Source organism: Balearica regulorum, chromosome 3 (assembly GCF_011004875.1).
Source record: "Balearica regulorum gibbericeps isolate bBalReg1 chromosome 3, bBalReg1.pri, whole genome shotgun sequence".
In the NCBI taxonomy this organism is placed as follows: domain Eukaryota; kingdom Metazoa; phylum Chordata; class Aves; order Gruiformes; family Gruidae; genus Balearica; species Balearica regulorum.
The window spans coordinates 26,195,710-26,216,693 of record NC_046186.1 but is presented as its reverse complement, the minus strand read 5'-3'; the positions used below and the strand labels follow the sequence as shown (position 1 = coordinate 26,216,693).

The following is a 20,984-nucleotide window of genomic DNA, read 5'->3' as shown; positions in this document are numbered from 1 at the left end:
TAAAATTATTAACAAGCAACCAGCGGTGCAGGAGTTTGCGGGTGAAAAGCTACTGCAATCCGACTGATCTGGCAGTGTGTCGCACTGGAACAAGCACAAACTGATTCTAACACATTTTTTAGCTGCATGGGGAAAAAAAAAAAAGACAAAGTTGTTTTCTTTTCACTGACTGCTTCTCACACAAATCCTTCTGTCAAGGACTTAAACCCACACTTTTTGTAAGCCATTTTGCAAGCAGTTCTTGTTAACCAAGTTACAAACATAAAAGTGCAGAAAAAACTGAATAAGTAGACAGCACAGAAAAGTTGAATGAGCATTGGCTCTTCTTATTTTAATGAAGAAATATTTCAAGTTAATATCAGTGCATATTTAGAAATAGCATGTGATACTCCCAACGCCAAATACATCAGCAAATTACAGTTTCAAAACTTTATAAATTAATGGCAAAAAAAATATTAAGATTAACATAGAGAATAAGGTTCAAAATAAACAACCTGTTTGCTTGTTACACTGCGTCAATTATATTCCTGGTACTTAAACAGCAAGAGAGATCCAGTATTTTGTGGTAATTAGGCTCTCCAAAATAGCAGTTATCTTTCTACAAATGAATTAAGCAGTTTGCATTCATTTTTGATGTATAATTAAATGTTATTCTTAGCTGTTAAAGAAATTTAGTCATGTCAGAGTAAAATTTCATTCCAAGATTGAAAAATCACGCTAACATAGGAACACTGCCTTCTGGTTATACCCGCTGGAAACAGCTGAGAATAGGAAGAACTACATGTGAGCACATTTGGCTGTTACATAAAATAGCTTTTTTTTTTCCTGGTTTCACAGCCTCATAACAATACTGTTTTTCAACATTGTTCCCAGTCATTGTTTTTAAAATGGTTCATCAACATATCCTGAATCAATCACTGATATAAATAACTCCAGTGACAAAATCCATTATGGAAAGACACAGAACTGCAAACTGAAAGTTGTACCGAATGATTTTAAGGTGGAACTGTAATTACTCTATAAAATACTGTAAAAAAACCAACAAAACCCACACAGTAAAAGCAGTATCTTCAATTAAATGGCAATGGTGGAATCTGAAAAACTGAGTTACAATTTTAAGAGACATTTAACTCAAGACGGACTCTAATGCAAGACAAATCGTGCTGAAGCTAAAGAGATGCACATTTAAAGCCTGCAAGTGTGATATAAAAATATTCTCTAGTTCTTTCATTTTGATACAGGGAGTCTGATTCCCTAACGGAAGATAAAATACATCCTCTTTCCTACCCGATCGCTGTACGTACAGACTATTCCCTTGATATCAGGAAATGGCATTTTCCCAACAAAAATACCAGTCAAGGGAATCGCAGACTTTCCGGTAGCACGGGTTTGTTGATTTTGCTTTTTAGAGTATATTTTCAAGCAGGTGAAATACCAATAGGATATGCATTTCTTTCACTACTCGTCTATTGTGCAAGTCGTATACATCAACCCTGTAACTCCAATCCCACTGCAGCCTGCACCACCTAGAATGATTTGAGACTCTAGTGTGGTATTACAGCACAGAGATGACTGCCAGATTACGAAACATCAGGCTAAATCAGATTAGTAGGAAAAGGCACATGCTTCAGATTTAGCAGGAACACCTGAAGGCTCCTCGTTACCATACCCTTACTCTCCTGAAGTTACAGTAATTCTCTGCATTACCCAATCAACAGACTTTGCTTCCAGAAAGTTGTGAGGTAACAGGAAACTTCTGCTTATGGCACGTACACACGAAAGGTCTGTGAGCTCAGCTGAAACTCTCGAGGTGCTAGGGGTAACAGAGACACAAGGTAGGCTACAGTCTGGTTAGGCCAGAAACAAAAACTTAACGTTTCATTATACTGCATACATTCCTCTTATGCACAAATACAGGGTGTGCAAAATAAGCTGTTTCCTCAGTAAAACTGAATGTTTTGCATATGTAAAATAATCAGCTAATACTGCAATATAATAAAAAATCATGCACTAGATAAACAGCTTCTTCCCCATGAACAGTAGTTCTCAGGAACATTTTGTTCTGCTTCAGGTAACATCTCATGATTTGCCAGCTTACATAGTCCCTTTTAAAGAACACGGTATTTAAGTAAAACTGAAAAGCAAAATTAAAAAAAAAAAAGGAAAAAAGTTTTGATTTTAGTTGTGATGCAGCTGGGAAAGATGCAGCTGAACTGCTGCAATGCACCAGAGAGTAACAAAAATTCCACATGAATATCAGAAGAATAAATATATACCCTAAATTAATCTCTGTAAATACATTCATAGGTCCATTTAAGACACCCCTTATCCATAACTCATACTTCATCAAATCTGCAGATAGAGATGGATGTTAGTTCAGGGGGAAAGCAATTTATCATGAGTCACTTTATCTGTCATTATTCCAGCAAAAATCAGTAGCAAATTTGAAAATCTACATTTATTTTCCCCAGACCAACCACACAGAGGCTTAAGTCACAAATTCTATTATTTCCAATGTTTGATCAATAAGGCTTTATTTACACTTTTTTTTTTTTTTTTACTATAAAGTCAGGAAAAAGTTTGGTGCAATGTGCAAGAAAAGACTGCACATTTCACTGATTGGAGACTAACACCTGCTTATGGTTTAATGCTAACCCACAGGCAGCCAATTAAAGTCCCGTATATCCATGTTTTTACATAAAGTTTCCTTCCAGATTCTGTCAGAAGCATACTAGCAGTCAGGCCACCTAAAAACAGCAAAGATGGCAAGGTTTTCTTGAGGCTCAGTTTGGAATGAACACTTTTTCCAGGGAACTTATTTCTTCTTTTAGAATCCTTCGCGTCATAAAACTCTATTAGTAACCTAGAAGCAGACAAAAGGAGATGGTCAAAGTTATGCATTAGCGTAAGAAGTTTAAAGCAACTTACTTTTATCCAATAACTGCTTCTAATCACACATTATTTTACAAATGATTTAACAATATGAAGCAGCTCAACTGTAATAAGTTTAAGCAACCAGTATGCCTTAATACGATACAGTCAAAGTAATGTTGCACGTCAGAGTACTCAACCTGAACCCTTGTGAGCAATAAAAGCAGATTTTCCAGAGGGACCAATTTTAACACAGAATATAAAAGTTGAGAAGAATCCTTTTCATTCAGCATTTAGCAAAAAAGTCCAGAGTGCTGGGCAACATCGTAGGACAAAATAGCACAGAGTTAATCACTGAACACTGAAGGTGGGGGGAGTTATCTTCATGAAACTAACAAACATGCAAGAGTAAAATGCTACACCATAGGTTTAGTAGTAATTTTTTTCTTCTATTTTTGAAAACCAGTAATAAATTGATTCAAAAATTCTGGGGTTTTGTTTTAAGCATCTCTAAATTCGCCTGACAGACTGCTTAGGTCCCAGGAAGGATGTTCCAGTCAACAGGAGTCTACAACGAGACATAGATGATCACATAGATGTTCACTTTTGCTGGTCTTTACCAGAAGACTACTTGTGAGCCACTGGATGGCCTTTTACTTTATCAGTTACTTGTCTATAAAATGAAATTCAGACTTTCTTGCCTCTAAAAAGCGAAGAAAAGAAAAATAACTTAGCGATCCTAAACTTCTAAGGCACTTTGGTAATAGCGCCATGTTTACAGACAGGCACATTAACTTTTACATGGATTCAAAAAATCACAGGACAAATTAACCTGTTTTTTACTTCCATAGAGCATTGAGACTGGCAGAACAATTTTAAAGCAGAACATACCTGAAGAAACAGAGAAATTTCTAACTCTCACAAATGTATTCTGGGATTTAGAAAGTAAGCAGATTTAGCTCCCTTCAGTTGGACTTCAGACATGACAAATTAAACCATCTTCTCTCAATCAATACTTAAATCTCACATTTAGGCACAAGGTCCCCCCAGGACCTTATGCACTGTTGCACGTGCTCACGAGTGACCTTATGCTGGAAACGTTGGAGAGAGCCAGGGACTCTAGTTCTGCCATGATTCAAAGATGGACAGCTAAAACTTCTTCACCTAATTTCCCCAGTGAAGGGTTACTTGTGGTTTTATCCAGTCACTGTCTGATGGAATATGCATAAACAATTTTGGCAGAAGAGATTAGATCAAGACCTGCCCCTTTCTAACCCTAACTCTAACTACGAGCCTAGAATCAAGCTCCTTTTGCTTGCTTGCTTGCTTGCTTACCTCGGGCATTTTACGTTCCTGGCTGTGCATGACTCAGCTTCAAGAAGATAAACGGAGAGTATTCAGATGAACATGAGTCTTGCCTCAAACATGGATTCACAGCTCTTCAGTCTAAGGAAGGTCTAAAACCCAGGAATCCCAACCTCCTGAGCAAAAGCTTTAACCACAAGGGTATTTTACAGAATATGCACAGGAGTACTAACACCACCTCTCTTCAGAGAGCCCTACAGCTTGCACTGCTGATAACACAGAAATCATGGGTATATCTGTTCATACAAAAGTTGACAGCTTCTTTAAACAGAAAGTAACACGTTGTTACTCACTTATCCTTTATTTCAAAGCGTTCGTGAAGCCACCTTCTCATATACATCTGCTCTTCTGGAATGTCCTTCAGTTCAATTCGATCAATGAAAATATGAACTCTTGGGCATTCCTTGCAAAGAAACTCTAAAAAGAGAGCAAACCAACAGGACTGCGTTACAAAAACATTGTAGGGCATTTATTTGTCTAAAATACACTTAACATCTGACCTCGTAGCTGTAAGTGCCTCGGAAGTCTAACGTCAGCTTTCAAAAGTCTCCCCTCTTTATGTCTGGATCCTGAGCATTTCACGGAACTTAAAAGCCATCTGGCCTACACACTTTTGAAATGGTAGCCGACTATCACGTGCAGCATGGAAAAATTGTCCTAAAATGCACACTGCTCACTGTAAAATGTTGTGCTTGAAAACGTTAACACTTCTGCCTCAGAAGCAATCTACTCATTCTGTAGCATGGGATGCAGTAACTTGGATGTTGTAACGTTATCTGCTCTGCAATTTTGATTAAAGTTAGCAATCCTCTTTGCTTGTCCTTTTTGAAATCTAAATTTTGTTTGCTCCTGGATGACAAAATCAGAATTATAGTGATTTCTCAAAGCATCTCCAGAAGGAAGTGTGCTTCACTTTAAGTAATAACCTATAATTAAAAAGTACGATAGGGCAAAAGACTCAGAACAAAATGCTGCTTTCCATTTTGCATCCCTTCATTTTTCTTGTCTTACAAAGCTAAAGACAGCCCTATTGCAACCCCCCTCCCCCATTTCCTCAATTTGTCCCTAGAAAAATCTAGCAAGCAAGCATTAAGCCAGTTACAAACAAAACTCCATTACTCAAATAGCTTTGTGGGATTTCTTACAACTAACAAGTGGTAAAAATACTGCACATGGGATGAAAAACGCACCAGTATTTGTGTATTAATAATCATTTGTATTTATCAGTAGCAAGGGGTACTTGTAGTAATCACAGCATTCCTGTACAAAAAGATGCATGATGTGAGGAGGAAAGTCCTTAGAAATTTGGAAAATCTTGGTATTTTGAAAGGGACCAGAAGTGCCATCCTACAGTACACACAGGCAACAAATGTAACACAGACTGGGTGGTCCCTTTAGGTTGTTGATGTTTTTTGGACAGCAGTGCAGATGTATAGAAGACTTTGACCCATAACTGTTAGGGGTATCTTGAGGAATGACTGTGCAAAATAATTGTCACTGCATGTACATCTTTATTACTGTCTGCCAAAGCAGTTATCCCCCTATTTATTTTTCTTCTTTACAGGATTATTTATTTTTAAGGACTTTGTTGTGAAAGCACTCCTTATCATATACTAGCAATTGCCTTAAAGGAATTTAAAAGCCTGTTCATGCAAATGTGTTTTCATGCTTGTAGAGGACGAGGGAAGGAGAAGAGATAAAGAGATCAGTAAAGTCTTATGGCATTTTGATGCAGAAATTTGTAAGGTGCTGTGTGCAGTTTTGAACTGCACCATCACGTAATGAGAGCAACACAATCCATGCACCATCACCTGAAGAACTGGCAGAGGGCTCTAACCAGAAACAAGTCCATCTCTTGGCCATGGAGTAGCAAACACAACTGTCGCTAAAAAGTTTCTGGTAAAACCGTCTCCTAGCTACAGCTATTAGATGGCAGGCAAGTTAAGTATTTGGAGGTCCAGAATGATAGTAGGTATTGATACTGTCTTCAGGTTTATGTGCAGCATTTTTACCAGCCATGAAGAAATCAGTGCTTGTGTATCTGAAAGCAGGTCTTTCCTCTTGCTTTTAATGGTAAGGAAGGATTTTGCAGATCTTTTTCTCTGAGGGTACTATCCAGGCCACTATACAAAGGGTCATACACTATATGAGCATCTAAAAGCATACTATTATTATTTTAAAATGACAGATGTATAATCCATGTCTTAAATGCTTGTAATGTTCACTGATGTACAAATCCTCTTTCTGAGTGGCATTACCTAAGTGGAACATTCTAAAAATATGCAGAACTGTATCTAGAAAACAAATGCCTGGAAGCCAGATGATACAGTTCTTTTTTGTACTAGACTCCTACGAAAAGCATCTATGCTATGCATATTCAGCCAGGGCTGAAGATCTGGCTTTAAAAGATAGTTGAAACATTCTGTGCATTGTATAGTCTATGTTTCTTTTGCTTCGTAGCACATGGGTTATTCTGTATAGGAACAAACAACTCTTTCCTTATGTTATTTATAATTTCAGTTATAAATTATTAAGGAAAAGTATAAACCAAAGCAAAATTCTAAGTTTGACGGAGGTGATCCTGCCCCTCTACTCTGCTCTCATGAGACCCCACCTGGAGTACTGCATCCAGCTCTGGGGGCCTCAACGTAAGAAGGAGGATATGGAGCTGTTGGTGTGAGTCCAGAGCAGGGCCACGAAGTTAATCAGAGGGCTGGAGCACCTCTCCTATGAGGACAGGCTGAGAGAGTTGGGATTGTTCAGCCTGGAGAAGAGAAGGCTCCAGGGAGATCTAATTGCAGCCTTCCAGTACCTGAAGGGGGCCTACAGGAAAGATGGTGAGGGACTGTTTACAGGGGCATGTGCTGACAGGACAAGGGGTAATGGCTTTAAACTGACAGATGTTTAGATGTTAGAAAGAAATTCTTTACTGTGAGGGTGGTGAGGCCCTGGAACAGGTTGCCCAGAGAGGTTGTGGATGTCCCCTCCCTGGCAGTGTTCAAGGCCAGGCTGGATGGGGCTTTGGGCAACGTGGTCTAGTGGAGGGTGTCCCTGCCCATAGCAGGGGGGTTGGAACTAGATGATCTTTGAGGTCCCTTCCAACCCAACCCAATCTATGATTCTATGATTAGATGAGATAGCATTATTAATAGCTATATGGTATTTTTAAAACGAATGCTTAAAAAAAATAATTGTATTTGGTCATTTAAAGACAGCAACAGAGTACATTATCAATTAATAAGCTTTAGTTAAAAAAACAGGAATAAGACGTATTTCAAAAGAAACACCTTCACTCACCAAAGCCAAAATGTAGCAACTCTACAAATCTGCTTAGAAAGCAAAAAACCTTCCACAAATATCTAAGCATTGCTGCTTGTTTTCTACTTTAGCACAAATTCCAATGCAAGTTGATTCTTACTACTTCCCACACATGTCGTCTTCAACCAGTCTACACTGAGTCACCCCCGTACGTGAAGATCCTAAAACTTCATCTTAATTTCCCACCTTTGTAAATCCCAATGCTCTTCTCCACAGCCTTACCCTCCCTTCCAGTTTGAGACTTAGTAGAGTCTTAGTTGAAGGCTGTCTGATCTCCAGCTGCAGGTGCTCCCCTAGAGAGGCTCACGATTCCCGCCCAGCAATTCAAGGCCATTTTAGACAAAGCCTGGGCATCCAGGACATCTGCAGATGACATTGTAATGTATGCAATCAGGCTAGTCAGGGAATCGGACTGGTCTTTAATTATCCAATTCATGTCAGGGTTTAATGCAACTAATCCAATGGGGTTTTTTGGGGGGTTTTTTTTTGTTTTTTTTTAAGACACACAATGTCACTGCAATCACTAAGATGAGCAGTGGTAAGAACAACACATTGAGAGGTTGTTTTTGAGGAGAAACAGCTGTATTTTATCACCACAACCTCTAAAGGTTTGTGGTGGTCCCATGACCCTTAATTTCACATTAGCTTAACTCCCAAAAGACTTATGTAATTAAGCTAAGAAATAAAATCTTACTGAAGCAATTTATTATCTGCAAATTACATCCAACTTCAGGGACACTAGACCTTAAGGCCAACATTTGACAGGCTTTTCAGATCCCTAAACTTGCCAGAATTTGTTATAACTAACTGCAAGAACAAGCAAGCCTGAACTTTCTTTCAAAAGACAGAATCTAAGTGCAAATCCTGCATTGTAATCAAACACAATATTGGGGGCAGCATTAGTCAGTCAAGAACTGAGCATCATTTGGGTTAAATGAAAACTAACAACTTGTGAGGAAGCCAAGTGGACTGACTTTCATGTGGGAGATAATTACCTAATAAAACTTTCTATCTAGCTAAATAACAGATCCAAGTGCAGAATGTTTATAATGCTTCTACTGACCAACCACAGCAGGAAGAAGCAATTGAAAATAATAAGGTGGATCGAGCATTTTTGTTCTTAAACAGTGACACTGTGGCCCTCCTTCTGTGGGACAGGATTCACACTAACACAGGACTGAAGGATTCAGTGCAGAATTAGGATGAATGAGTGGAATGCAACAGCCTCCATGAAAGGAATCAGATACACAGAGATTTTAACTGCAAACAGTTTTGTGCGTGGTGTTTTGCTTGCTGGGACTTCCACAAAATTCAACCAGTTTTCAACTCCTCACCTTCAAAAGCCAATCAATTCTAGTTTGAATTATTCAGCATTAACAGGTAAAGTGAGGGAAGGAGAGAAGCTCCAAAGCATAAACATACCTGAAACTGAGAAGGGACATACAAGTGGTTTCAAGACCACCTCCCCCTTAATGCTACCACAGAAGTTCATTCCACCACTTCAAATTATTTGCCTTGCCCCTTAAGAAAGTTGTGACAGTGGTGTTACACTTAAACAGATATTCTGGTTTTCAATTACTAATGAAGTCTATTTTTATATGCACTTTAAATATGACAAAAATAAAGTAGCTCAGATTTCAGCCTCCTACATCGGCTCTTTTACTGCAACGTAATTATTGCCAAAGTCCTTCAAATTACAAAAGGACAAACTGAAGCCTTACATAGTCATGTCCACTTAAAGAGCCCCCAATTCTCTCTGTTTTAACAGATTTCAGTAAAGTTTAAGTTGAAAGTGATATCACAGGAAACTGAAATTTTAATAACATATGTTTATTCTAAATAACTAGTTATTTCAAACGTGTAAGAATAAGTCTCTTCAGCAACAGAACATTGTGTGTTGTGGTGCATATAGTTTTACAGGCAAAAAACCATGACAGCAAAGACATTCCTTTCTGAGCAGTAGATGCTTTCTTCACTTTTAAAATTTTCATTAGCTTAGACTTAAGTGTTCAGCTACTAAAGTAGTTCATACATTATCTCCTCCTCAACGAAAGAAATCCCATCTCTCCACTTTCATTTGCTTTGTACACCAAATTAACAATCAATTGGCAAGACAAACATAAATTTAAGTGCTGCGTTGTTTCCCAGCTTCACGCTTTCCATCACCTCCAGTTGAGCTGACAGGAAACTATTTCACAGCTTGCTCTAACAAAATAAAGCAGTGGTACAGCAACGTGGCACTGGCCAGGAAAGCAGACATCCAGGGTACAGGGAAGGTTGCTTAGATGGGTTAGCCTGGGGAGCAGTGGAGGAGCAGGCAGCACCGGTGTGGAGGGGATGTTCTGCAGGCCAGCCTGAAGCTTGCAGCCAGGAGAGAAGCCTGGGATGTGAGGAATAGCACTCCCAGAAGTAATGCCAATCCTCTGCGCAAGGTCCAAGATGCACGGGGAGATCCGAGCCTGCACGCGTCCACGAGGGACACGGCGTAGGGAGTCAGCACCTGAGGAGCTTTCCGAGACAAGAGAAATGGGATGCACCCGAATCATTACTAAGGTGCTGGCAATGAAAACTGAAAGTGTCTTAGACAGCATTTCAACTAGGAGTTGGGGAAAGTGAAAGGTCAGGAAAAGCAACCTGTTCAGATGGTTGTAGCATATGAGGTGGATGTGGCTAAAATTCAATGTGAGGGCAAAATTCAGAAGCGCCTCTGTACCAACACAAGAAGCCTAAAGAGGAGAACAAGAATTCTTGGTACCAAGAGATTACCCCAGTAAGGCAGGTATCCCTGTGACCTCAAAAAGCACGTACGTTACCAGACTATCAGAATGACAGAATAGGATGCACAGGTGAGGGAATGGCAGTGTGTGTGTAGGATTATATGAAATATAACAGCATAAAAATAGTACAAGGAGACAGAAGCACAACGAAATCCTTTTGGATGGAAATGCCAGACTAATAAAATACACATTACATAGATCTATTAAATGACTTCCTGTTAAGTTTGAGAATAGTGATCAGAAACTGTGAAGCCAGACTGAGAGCTGCAAGTTCAGGACTGGTAGCAGGAGTGTGAAATTCCAGCTATCTTTATTGAACTGCATCAGTGCTTCCAGCAGGATGAGGTGCAGAGGGAGAAAAAAAACCCCACCAAAAACAACAAGAGGAAAAATAAAAATTGTTTCCCGGAACAACTAGTTGCAAAAGCCACAACAAAAGATGGCATTCCTGGTACAGTCTTGAGCGGTGCACAGTGTTAGTGAGAAGTGCTCTGCAACCACAATACAATTAACGTCAGCATCATAGAGACAGAGTCTACAGCACACAAATGCACAATTAAAGGAACTATGTAATGGAGGGGAGAAAAAAAAAAGGCAAAGTGTCAAAACAACCTAAAAGAAACAGTCCAAAAGGAGGCATCTAAAAAACCCCTAAATATCAAACCCCAGAAAAAACTTGTATTCGAAACCCACATAAAAGATGTGCAACACTGCAAAACAAAAAGTCTGGGTTAGTCTGAAACCCACCTTTGTGGCATAAAGCGAAAATTAAGGAGGCTACCACTACATTCCTACCTTCTCTTCTCTGAGAAACGGAAAGCTTGTCCAAATAAGGAAAAGTCACAAAACCGCTCATGCCAAATGTAAACATAAAATTAAGAAGACTAAAAAGGAATTTGAAAAATGAAAAGGATGCTCTAAAATTTTTTTTTTTTTTTTAATATATTAAAAGCAGTAAACCAGCTAAGGCACTGGTGGGACTGCTGGGTGATAAAGGTGTGAAAGGCAGCACTCATTGTAAAGTATACGCCCATGCAAGAGAAGCTGAAATATTTGGTTGCATTATTCTTTCTTGCTGAAAATGTTTGATTCCTACACCCTTTGCATTCTTTGTACCAGATTGCTCAAAGGAACTAGATCAATAAGTAAACAGACAGAAAGTATTAGACTAAATAAACAAGTTAGATGTCAGGAAGTCACCACAAACCAGACAGCATTCATCCAAAAGCTCTCAAATGTGGAATTTAAAAACAAAGATGTGTAACCTATCATCACAAACAGCCATTGTGCCAGAAAAATGGGGAGTTTCCCTTGTACAGTCGAGGGCTTTAGAGATGATGCTGGGAAATACAAACCAGAGAGTCTTACATCCCTGGGTAAGATAACAGGGTCTATAATAAGATCACTAAGCACAGAGATAATCACTTTCTGTTGGGAAAGAGTTGGCGTGGATTCTGTAAAGGGAAATCCTGTCTCACCAATTTGCTGGATTTCTACAACAGTGTCAAGGAGCAGGCGGATAAAGGGGATTCACTGGACATGACAGATTTGAATTTTCATAAAGACTCTGACAGGGTTCCATGCTGAAGGCCATTAAAGAAATTAAGCTGCCATGGGATTAGAGGAAATTATGTTTTATAGACTGAAAGCTGCTTAAAGGAAAGGAAGCAAATGGAAGGACTTAATGGTCACTTTTCAGGATGGAAAAGACCCAGCAACTGGGGTCCTCCAGGGATCGAAGCTAGGACTGGTTTTATTCTGTGTCATGACCAATGAGCTGAAGAAGGGAGCAAACAGTGAACCTTCCAGTTTTTCACATCTTTTTCAGAAGATCTTTGGGTAGTCAAACACTGGCTGAACTCCAAAAGGACCCCAAAGCTGAGCAAACAGGGTGAAAATGTGGCAGCTGAGCTTCACTATAAACAAACGTGGGAAAAACCAATGGAAACCCTGATTACATGATAACTTGGAGTTGGTGGTTACAATTTCAGAGTCGCTGACTCTTCTCTGAAACCATCCTCTCAATTGTGCAGCAGCAGCCCCAAATCCCCCCAAATACTGGGCAGTATCAGCAAGGACTCGGAGAGCAGGGTGAAGTGAATCACTTCGCAGATATATAAAAGATTGTGAATCCACATTTTAAATACCGTGTGCAGTTCTGGTCTCTGTATCTCAAGACAACGTAATGGACTCAGAGAAGGCCACAGAAAAGGCTAGCTAAAATACTTCAGGAGAAAAAGCATGTGTATTACAAACAAGGAGAGATTAAAAAGGCCAAATTTTCAGTTTGGAGAAGAGAAGCAGAGGGAAGCATATGACAGCTTAAAAAAAAAAAAAAATCCCGAAGATGGCAGGTAAGAACTACAGCTCAACAAATCCTGAAAATTCAAGGGCAAATAATCATATATCTGTACTTCCTAAAGATGCCCAGATCTAAATAATCTTTTAACATTATTATTAGAAAATAGTACATCTATTTTTCTATGCTGGTATTAGCAGTAGAAAGCAGCAGAGTGTAAGCTGTCTTGCCGAAACAAGATGGTGTTTGACGAAGACCCATAGTACTTGCACACTGTAGTTCACTGAAACAGTCTTCAAGTGGCTTTAATCTAACAGATGCATTCTGGCCTTTGTACTGCTCTGTAACAATCTGTGAATATTTTATGGTGGCCAAGTTAGCAGGAGGTTTCCTACAAAAGCATAAACAGTTTTGATCAATAGGCTGCCCAGCAACAGAACCTGGATCAGGTTAGGTCTGTGGATTACACCTAAAGGGTCTCCTACTGCTGGTAACTGAAAAGGAGCAAATTTAGGAGATGTCTGTGTCTTCCTTGGAATATTTTTAAAGTTTCCGAAGTGGGAAAAAAAAAGTTGAACTATGCAATTAAAAAAAAAAAAAAGCAAGAAAAGATACACGGATAGCACAAGTGGAAAACAATGCTCTCTCTAGCAAATAAACAGGATCTGTTAGGAACTATGCCAGTACTGCTAGTATTGATGTTTTTGCCTTTCCTTCAGACAGTCTGTTTTGATAAACAGAGAACAGTACCACAAACAGAGTAGAAGAAAAAGACTCTGAAGCACAAAAAAAGCAAAAATAAACACAGGCTCTCAAAGCAGCAACATATTTCTGGCCAAACCTGACAGTGTGAAGAAATTAAAGTTGTTTTTGTTATCCTCAAGGTTTAGATACACTTTTGCATAAAAATCAGGAGTTCCTCGAGCTGTTGTACATAAATGCTGCCTGGGGAGTTTCCTCTCACATGTGCATGAGGCCCGGAGTGCAGGGTAATTTTATTCAAGCCTAGTGTAAATGTTTTCAAAATCCTCTTTGTCTAGCAGAGGTTTTCTGATGACCGCGTGCTTTCTAATCCCAAATTCCCAAAGGGAAGCTACAGATACCTTCCTTCAGTATGAGCTGCTTGAGAATAACTGAGATACACAAGGTCCTAGTTTACAATCAGAGGAATGCACACTCTGGTCTCGAAGGGATGCTGACCCCCACTGAGGGGGTGTTACTAACACACCGCCGCAGTGCCCAGAGGTGCTTTTGATTTGGGAAGAGGCAGAATCATTTACGCTGGCCTTATTCTTACACTTCTTAGGCATCCAAGTTCGGTTGTTGTTGGAGACAAGAAACTGGGCTACAGGGACTCCAAATACAGTCATCTTTATGTCCTTGTTTTGATATAGGTAAAGAATCGGAGGAGCTACTCATGCTCAGACTGACCTTCATTTTCTCTAATTTTTGGAGACCTCTGAAGAACTACAGCAAGGCCTGCATACATTCCCATTAACTGATGCTGCTCTTCAGTGAAATGTCATTATTTCTGAGCAGAAGTAAAATGTTTAATTGTGACAGTATGAAAATACTTTGCGTTTACGTAGACCATCCTTATGTGCAGAATACTGATGCATATGTCGACATCTGTGTTCAAAGTGCCATTTCAAATAAGTCATCCACAAACTAAGAGCTAAGCTTTGATGTTACTCAAAGTACTTTTAATTGGAAATTTCAGGGGTTCTAAAATGACGGATCTAGTCCTACGAAGGGCAAGTGAAAATGCATTAGGTTTAAAACTGATTGATAGTTTACTTACTGTGTGGTACCTGGCAAAGTCATGTTATTAAAAAAGTTGTATTTTAATATTTTACACAAAATAAAACCAGTATTTCCTTTAAAGGAAAAAAATGTATGATAGAGTATCACAGAACTATGTTGCCAACTAGTGTTACCAAAATTCCCCATACTATTTCAATAGAAAATTTACATTTTGAAATATGAAAGGTAGTTACTTAAATTTTGCTTGAACAGATGCAGAATGGTAAGTTCTTGATGTGAGATTGACTGTACATGTTAAAAAGCCATCCCACACTTGATGCAAATTTCACCAATGCTGATGTCCAGCTGCAGTTCTAATTTACTTCCTTTCTTGGGTTGCTCTAAAAATAATTGCCACTTACTTTTCAATATTCTTTCATGCAATAAGAACATGACAGCTATCAGAGATCTGAACAGATTATGAGTCATTTCATCACTAGAAATCTTACTTTGGACTATTTTACATTCCAGTTACTGTTTATCAGTTTAACAACTTAGTTTTTTAATTCTTTCAACATATCTATAACCATGCACTTGGTATAATTTTTGGACCTTGAAAGACAATGGATGTGATCAAATTTGGGCCACAGTCCAGACAAAGACTGTCTTCTATTGATTCCGTTTCTTTTCTATTGTTCTGTACTTCACTGTCTAACTGGGTCCTAACAAAAGTACAAACATTTGGAAAAGTGTAATTTCCCCTAGGGAAGTTAGGCCAGTCTGACCCCCTCAAGTTATACCGATCAAAGTGATGTGCTGATTTTCAGAAATGCGCACATATGCATGCTTTCAAAGTGTTTGTTCTGGAACTGATAACCAGCAGAGTCAATAATTCTCAGGAATTCCTCTGACTTTAAGATAGAGTCTACATGTACTTGCTATTTTTATTCAGTGTTTATCATTGTCACATGCTGCTATTTCACACACTTTCATCTACAATGGCCAGATAAATACCATCTGGTTATGTTAAAGCCTTCAGGCAGAATAATAAAGATGTAGATGTGTACATAATGCTCTTTCAGGTGCAAGAATGACAACAGTTCCCATGTCCCACAAGACCTGCCCCTTAATACCAGGCAAAGCTGGATGTGAACACTTAGGACATTCATTCAGAAGGGGGAAAACCAGGTTCTCATTCTTTCTGCCCAAGCTTATTTCTACTTTTTACTTAATGACAGTGTAGTAAAACAATATCAACAAATCCAGCACAAGAGTTTCTCCTCCTCCTTTTCCATTCTAAATAGTTCTTCCAGAATTCAGTACCTGAGATGCACTTCAGCTGTGCCACAGTGCCCATGTGATTATTTGCATCTTGTTCTAATGACCACAAATAAATACTGTCTAGCAGCATGGTCCTCCCTAAGCAGGATCATCATGTTCTGTCATTAAGGATCTGGACAAACCAGCTTCAGTAGTGAGACAGGAGAAATCTGTGGGAAATCGCTGTTCTTTGGAAAGGCTGCCATGTGCAGGAGAAGCTTCCACTGGAAATGTACCGAGATCCAAACTTGTCGGAATGAAAAGGAACGAATAACGAATAAATGGCAGGAAAAAAATTGCATCCGTTGGTCACAACTGGACGTGAAGCAACAGCGGAAAGAAATATCCCTGTCTAAAGCTAATCTAATCTTAGTCCCTGTCGAAGACTAATCAAATTCGATGTCTTCTAAACCAAACAACTCACAGCTGGAAAGTGCCAACAAAACATTAAAATGCATAAATAGTGACAAGAAGTTCAACACATTTGAAAGGATGTACCATAATAATTTGCCTGCTCTAAAAAGGTACTATGTTATCAGGTGTACCTGGCATTCACTGTTCTTCTCAAAGCACTAATGCAGAAAGGATGAGGAATGTCTGTTTTCCAGTTGCTAGTATACGATGTTTTGTTTTAATCCTGTCGAGCAAGTCAACATTATGATATTTAAGCTTGCTGGACTGGAAAAAAATCCAATTTTGCTAAGAAAGGCCGTTTACAGTAAGAGTTCCATATTTACAAAATCTAAAATGCAATTCATTTTTTCTTCAGAATTTTTTCTTCCCATTTGCAGTTTACTAACACAATTTCTCAGATAAAGTGTGGTAGTGCTACTCACAGTCGCTAAAATGTTCCTTTTAACCTGCTCTGTTCACTACTGGACACGGCAGTCAAGAGCTGACCGTATCCCTGAGTAAGTATGGGGTTTTCCAGAAGTGGCACAGGCTCTCCTGAGGAATTGCGATTTATAGAACTGAAAGTAAAATGCATTTCAAGAAACACATTCTATCTGTGTGGAGTTCAGATTTCATTCACATGGGAAATGTCATACTATGGGAAATACAGTCCTCAAGTAAAGTTGTGTTTATCAGAAGTTTGTTTTCCATGCAATAAATTTCAATCAGAGTTGCTAGATTGAAAAAGACATGTCAACCTTATCTTTTAAAAATTACCAGGATTGCACTGCCATTTTATTCCGATGAGAATGAAAAACAAAATTCTCATTCAGCACTGACATAAATATGAAATGTTCATGTGAAACGCACACATAAAAGTGACATAACTCAGTACTGTAAAACAGCAATAATGCTAAAAAAAATTCAAATGCATAACAATGTGTAATTCAATTCTTGTTATATTATATTCCTGAACAGACCAATTGTTGGACTTCTGCATAACAAATGGTGAAATTATCCTGACCTCTTAGAACAGAAATTGTTTTTCTTCCACTTTGTGTCTGGAGGGCCTAAAAGAATGACAACTATGTTCCACACTGTAATTTATATAAAGTGTCTTTAGTCTACATAATTTGTATTATATGGATTACATGTGACTGCCACAATAGCGTGGAATGCCCTGGATGGATATTTCATTTATCTACTCTGTAATGGGTAACAACTGCTTGGCTGCACTTGGTTCTGTGTTACTGTCTTTATTTTTACCCAAGGCTGACACAGTAATTACCCCAGTCCTAACAGTAAGGGGGGCTGAAAGATACGCCCAATTGTCTGCTGTGGGGTCTCCAAAAGGCTGGATGTAGAGTAGCCACCCCAAACCATCTGATTACCACTTGACATGGAACAAAAGAAACAGCCAAAAGGGAAATTCAGTTTGTTGGATCCCTTTCCATAATTATATCATGCTTCATGCAAACCAGAAGGTTCAATAGGTGAAGAGGTCTTGTAAGGAATTTGAACATTTGCCATCTTATCATTAGGTAATGACATTTTAATAGTTTAATTAACCATCAGGCAGTGAGAAGTCCAGCATGAGAATGGCTGAAACTGCCTAATAATTAAGTCATGAAACAAGATATGCTGCAGGGAAGGGGAAACAACCCTATTTGTTTTGAAGGGGTCTTGAAAAGGGTTGGGTGACAGAACAAGAGGGAGGCTGCCAGTCCTCAAGGGACTCTATAAGAGGGTCATAAGGTATTAAAAAAAAAAAAAAAATCAAAACTTTAAATCATAAAATCAAGTTCAAAATAAATTTTTTTTTATAAAATTATAAATAAAAAACCATAAAAAGCATTTTGGATATTTAACCACAAAAATGCCTGTTGGGAACAAAACGTACATAAAATAAAACCATCCTAAGACTTTACAGTACAACACAAGCGTTAATACAGAGTGTTAACGATTTTGCTGTTCACCTATCCAGAAGAATTTTAAACAGGGTAAAAATGTAAAAATTAGACAATTCCAGAACTTCTAAGCAACTAGCTCCTGCAAGGAGTTGATGAGAGTTTCACACCACCTCAAGGTCTTACACCCAATAATGAAGTGACATGCAGACAGCCATACTACGAAGTATTTTTGGCAGCAGAAGAAACAAGTCCCAGTGCCACAGTGACATTGGTCCAGCCAAGGAGCAGAGAGTTAGGTAGGAAGTTCTCTGCAGGTCCCTCAGCCAATACTGATCCCTTGCCCAAATTTTGAACAGCTCTGTGGAACTACTGTGGCTTTTTTCTCCCCTTGGTATCAGCAGTGCAAAAGACTCAGAAGTACCTCTTTAAGCCAACTAGCAACAGACAGTTGTGCACAGATATGGCTGAGTAACACATCAACTACAACTGGAAAGAAAGATGATGTCTGGCCCTCCATTGATGGTACAGGTAAATGAATTACTTTTAATAATAATAAAAAACCCAAATTCACATCAAAGCACAATCAAAAACCAGCAAACCCTGAAGCTCTCTGTCCCAGAGTTCTCCCCAGCAGAAACCTCAGAACTTATTTTTTGGTTAGATTACTCAAGGAACATACAACAAATTTAGCCCATTCTCTTCAAGTGTTGTAGGTAGTTTAAAATATTACAGCAAGTAAACCCCACTTGCATAAAATGCTGTTATGTGTTTGTAAGGTTACTATGTGTAGCAATTTTTAAAATTGCCAGTAAAATACTATTACTACACGTTTTCCCTTTATAATACACACATCAGCAATTACATCACATGTATACATATGTAGCACAGCAGAGGGAAAGAGAGCATTTATGATGAAGCCAAATCCCAGTGTTAGAAGAAAAGTGAAGGTAAATGGCACCTGCTGCCTATGGCCCCAAGTTCATTTTAACTCCAAAGAGCCCTTGTATGCAGAATTTGACTACAGAAGTATTCTCTGTACGGAAAACAGAAGGCAGGAATGTCACAGGTACATACTGTAAAGCCTAGTCACTGATGAACAATGCCCTGCCAACGTGTGGTAAGATGGTTGAAGCACTGTAGAGAGCTTTCAGAAGCACTTCAGAGCATTACAAAGCACTTGAAGTTGATTCTGTATATTAACAAGTATATAGCTGTAGCATGTCTAATATACATCAACTCACCTGTCATAGATGGTGCCAGCTTTCTCTGCCCTTTGTGGTCCACAGTACCTTCATAAGCTACAGTCACATCATACACTGCATCCAGATAGTCTTTCATTGTGTCAATGGCTACATGAGTTGCCTTCACGCGTGGCGTTAGCACATGCTTTAATATAGCAAGTCCTGGGGTGGGGGGGAAATAACAATAATAATTACAGTGTTTGAAAGTAAACTAGACTACATTCACAAAAGGAACATCATGCCAAGAACTTCAGCACCCTCACTCAAAATCACAAAAGGCTTATTTTTAATCTCAATTCTCAGTTGAGAGAGAGAGTGTGCATGTGTGCACACTGCATATGCTCTACTGAGCACATCTAGAACATGAAACAGAAATCCTAAAGGATAGTAATGACAAAAAGGCTGCTCAACAGAAGAGTTCTTTTTACAGCTCCTGGTCTAGAAGCAGTGATGGTTTTAATGTGGCTCATAAGCAATTAAACAGCACTTCACTTTGCTGTTTATGTTTGTCCAACTGTGTCAAAAAAAAAAAAAAAAGACCAAGCAAATTAACTGAGAAATACTAAATGCACAGGACATGGCCTCCTGAAATTCTGTATTTGGAACAGATTTGGTAGGTAAGGCATAAGCACAGATGATTTTAAGCACGTCTAATGCTCAGCTGGCATTTTACTTCCAAAGGACAAACCAATTTTGTCAACATGCTGAATCCTAATACTGCCCCGTGATAACAAAACAGTGGTTGTCTTAAACTACACATGCTTAAACAGGATGCTAGATTTCTCCAAAGCTACCATGTTATCAGAAATTTCAATGTGTTTTGGTATTTTCTGCTATAGACTTTAGCTTTCCCTGCTTTCTCTGCACATTCTGGGATGTCCGACATGCTTACTCTGAGGGCCCTCACTTTGGGGAAGGATGGGAGAAAGCACTTAGACTCAAGACAGCTTCAGCCCACTGCAATGACTTGCTGCTACAGAAAATGGGACACTCCACTTTATCCTTGCAGTTGTTTCCCCTACTGCTCTTTCTCCTGCGTGCTTGTTCCTGCTGCTAACCTTGTATTGCTCTGGCATCCTCCTCCCACCAGCTGATTCAACTCACGACCCCAGCAGAAAACTAAGCAGGGCAGGGGAAAATACAGCACCAAGAACCAACAGCAAGGAGGAGACCTGTTTCCCTGCAAACAACCTATTACAATTGACTTGGCTACTAACAAATCCACAGTCACAGAAATCAACTGTTCTCCTTAACCATCCAGGCCAAGACAGAGATTGGTATGTCAAGGACACAAGAACGTCAGGTTTAACAGCACTCCGCAAGCCTTAACAACAGTATTTCACATCCACGTTTGCTTCAACTGACCACTTCCACCTAGAGCAGACTTAAGCACATACAAATACAGTGGGCTCGAAAGTATAAACTTTATTCTATTTCCAGAATTTTAACATACAATGACTTTCAAAACGAGAACAAATGAAAAACCCCAAACCTTTTCATGATCTGAACACAGCTCTTCCACACTTACTTGAAAGTGCTTCTAGGAAAAAAAAGCATATTATGCAAAAACTTTCACTATTTTGCTATAAGATGTGTATCTTTCTCAAAGAGAAGTATCAAAATAAAATTGAAAATACTCCTTTCTAGTTTTATTTTTCATTGGCTTACTCTTCAGTCCATTTTTTAAAGAAGGATCTATTGGTGCTATTGGTTCCTGATAGATGAAGTGGAAATTTTTCTAAACCAA

At 38.9% G+C, this 20,984-nt stretch overlaps 1 protein-coding gene across 1 annotated transcript in view; it reads right to left on the bottom strand.

Moving 5' to 3' along the window:
- Positions 1-301: 301 nt before the first annotated feature.
- Positions 302-20,984, bottom strand: part of AGPAT5 (1-acylglycerol-3-phosphate O-acyltransferase 5) — a 61,517-nt gene continuing 40,834 nt past the window's right edge. Inside the window, exons 6-8 of the mRNA XM_075747341.1 lie at positions 19,238-19,399; positions 4,530-4,653; positions 302-2,863 (exon numbers count right to left, since the gene is read on the bottom strand). Coding sequence (XP_075603456.1) covers positions 2,638-2,863; positions 4,530-4,653; positions 19,238-19,399 — 512 coding nt within the window. The 3' untranslated portion in view covers positions 302-2,637. The remainder of the gene's footprint in view (positions 2,864-4,529; positions 4,654-19,237; positions 19,400-20,984) is intronic.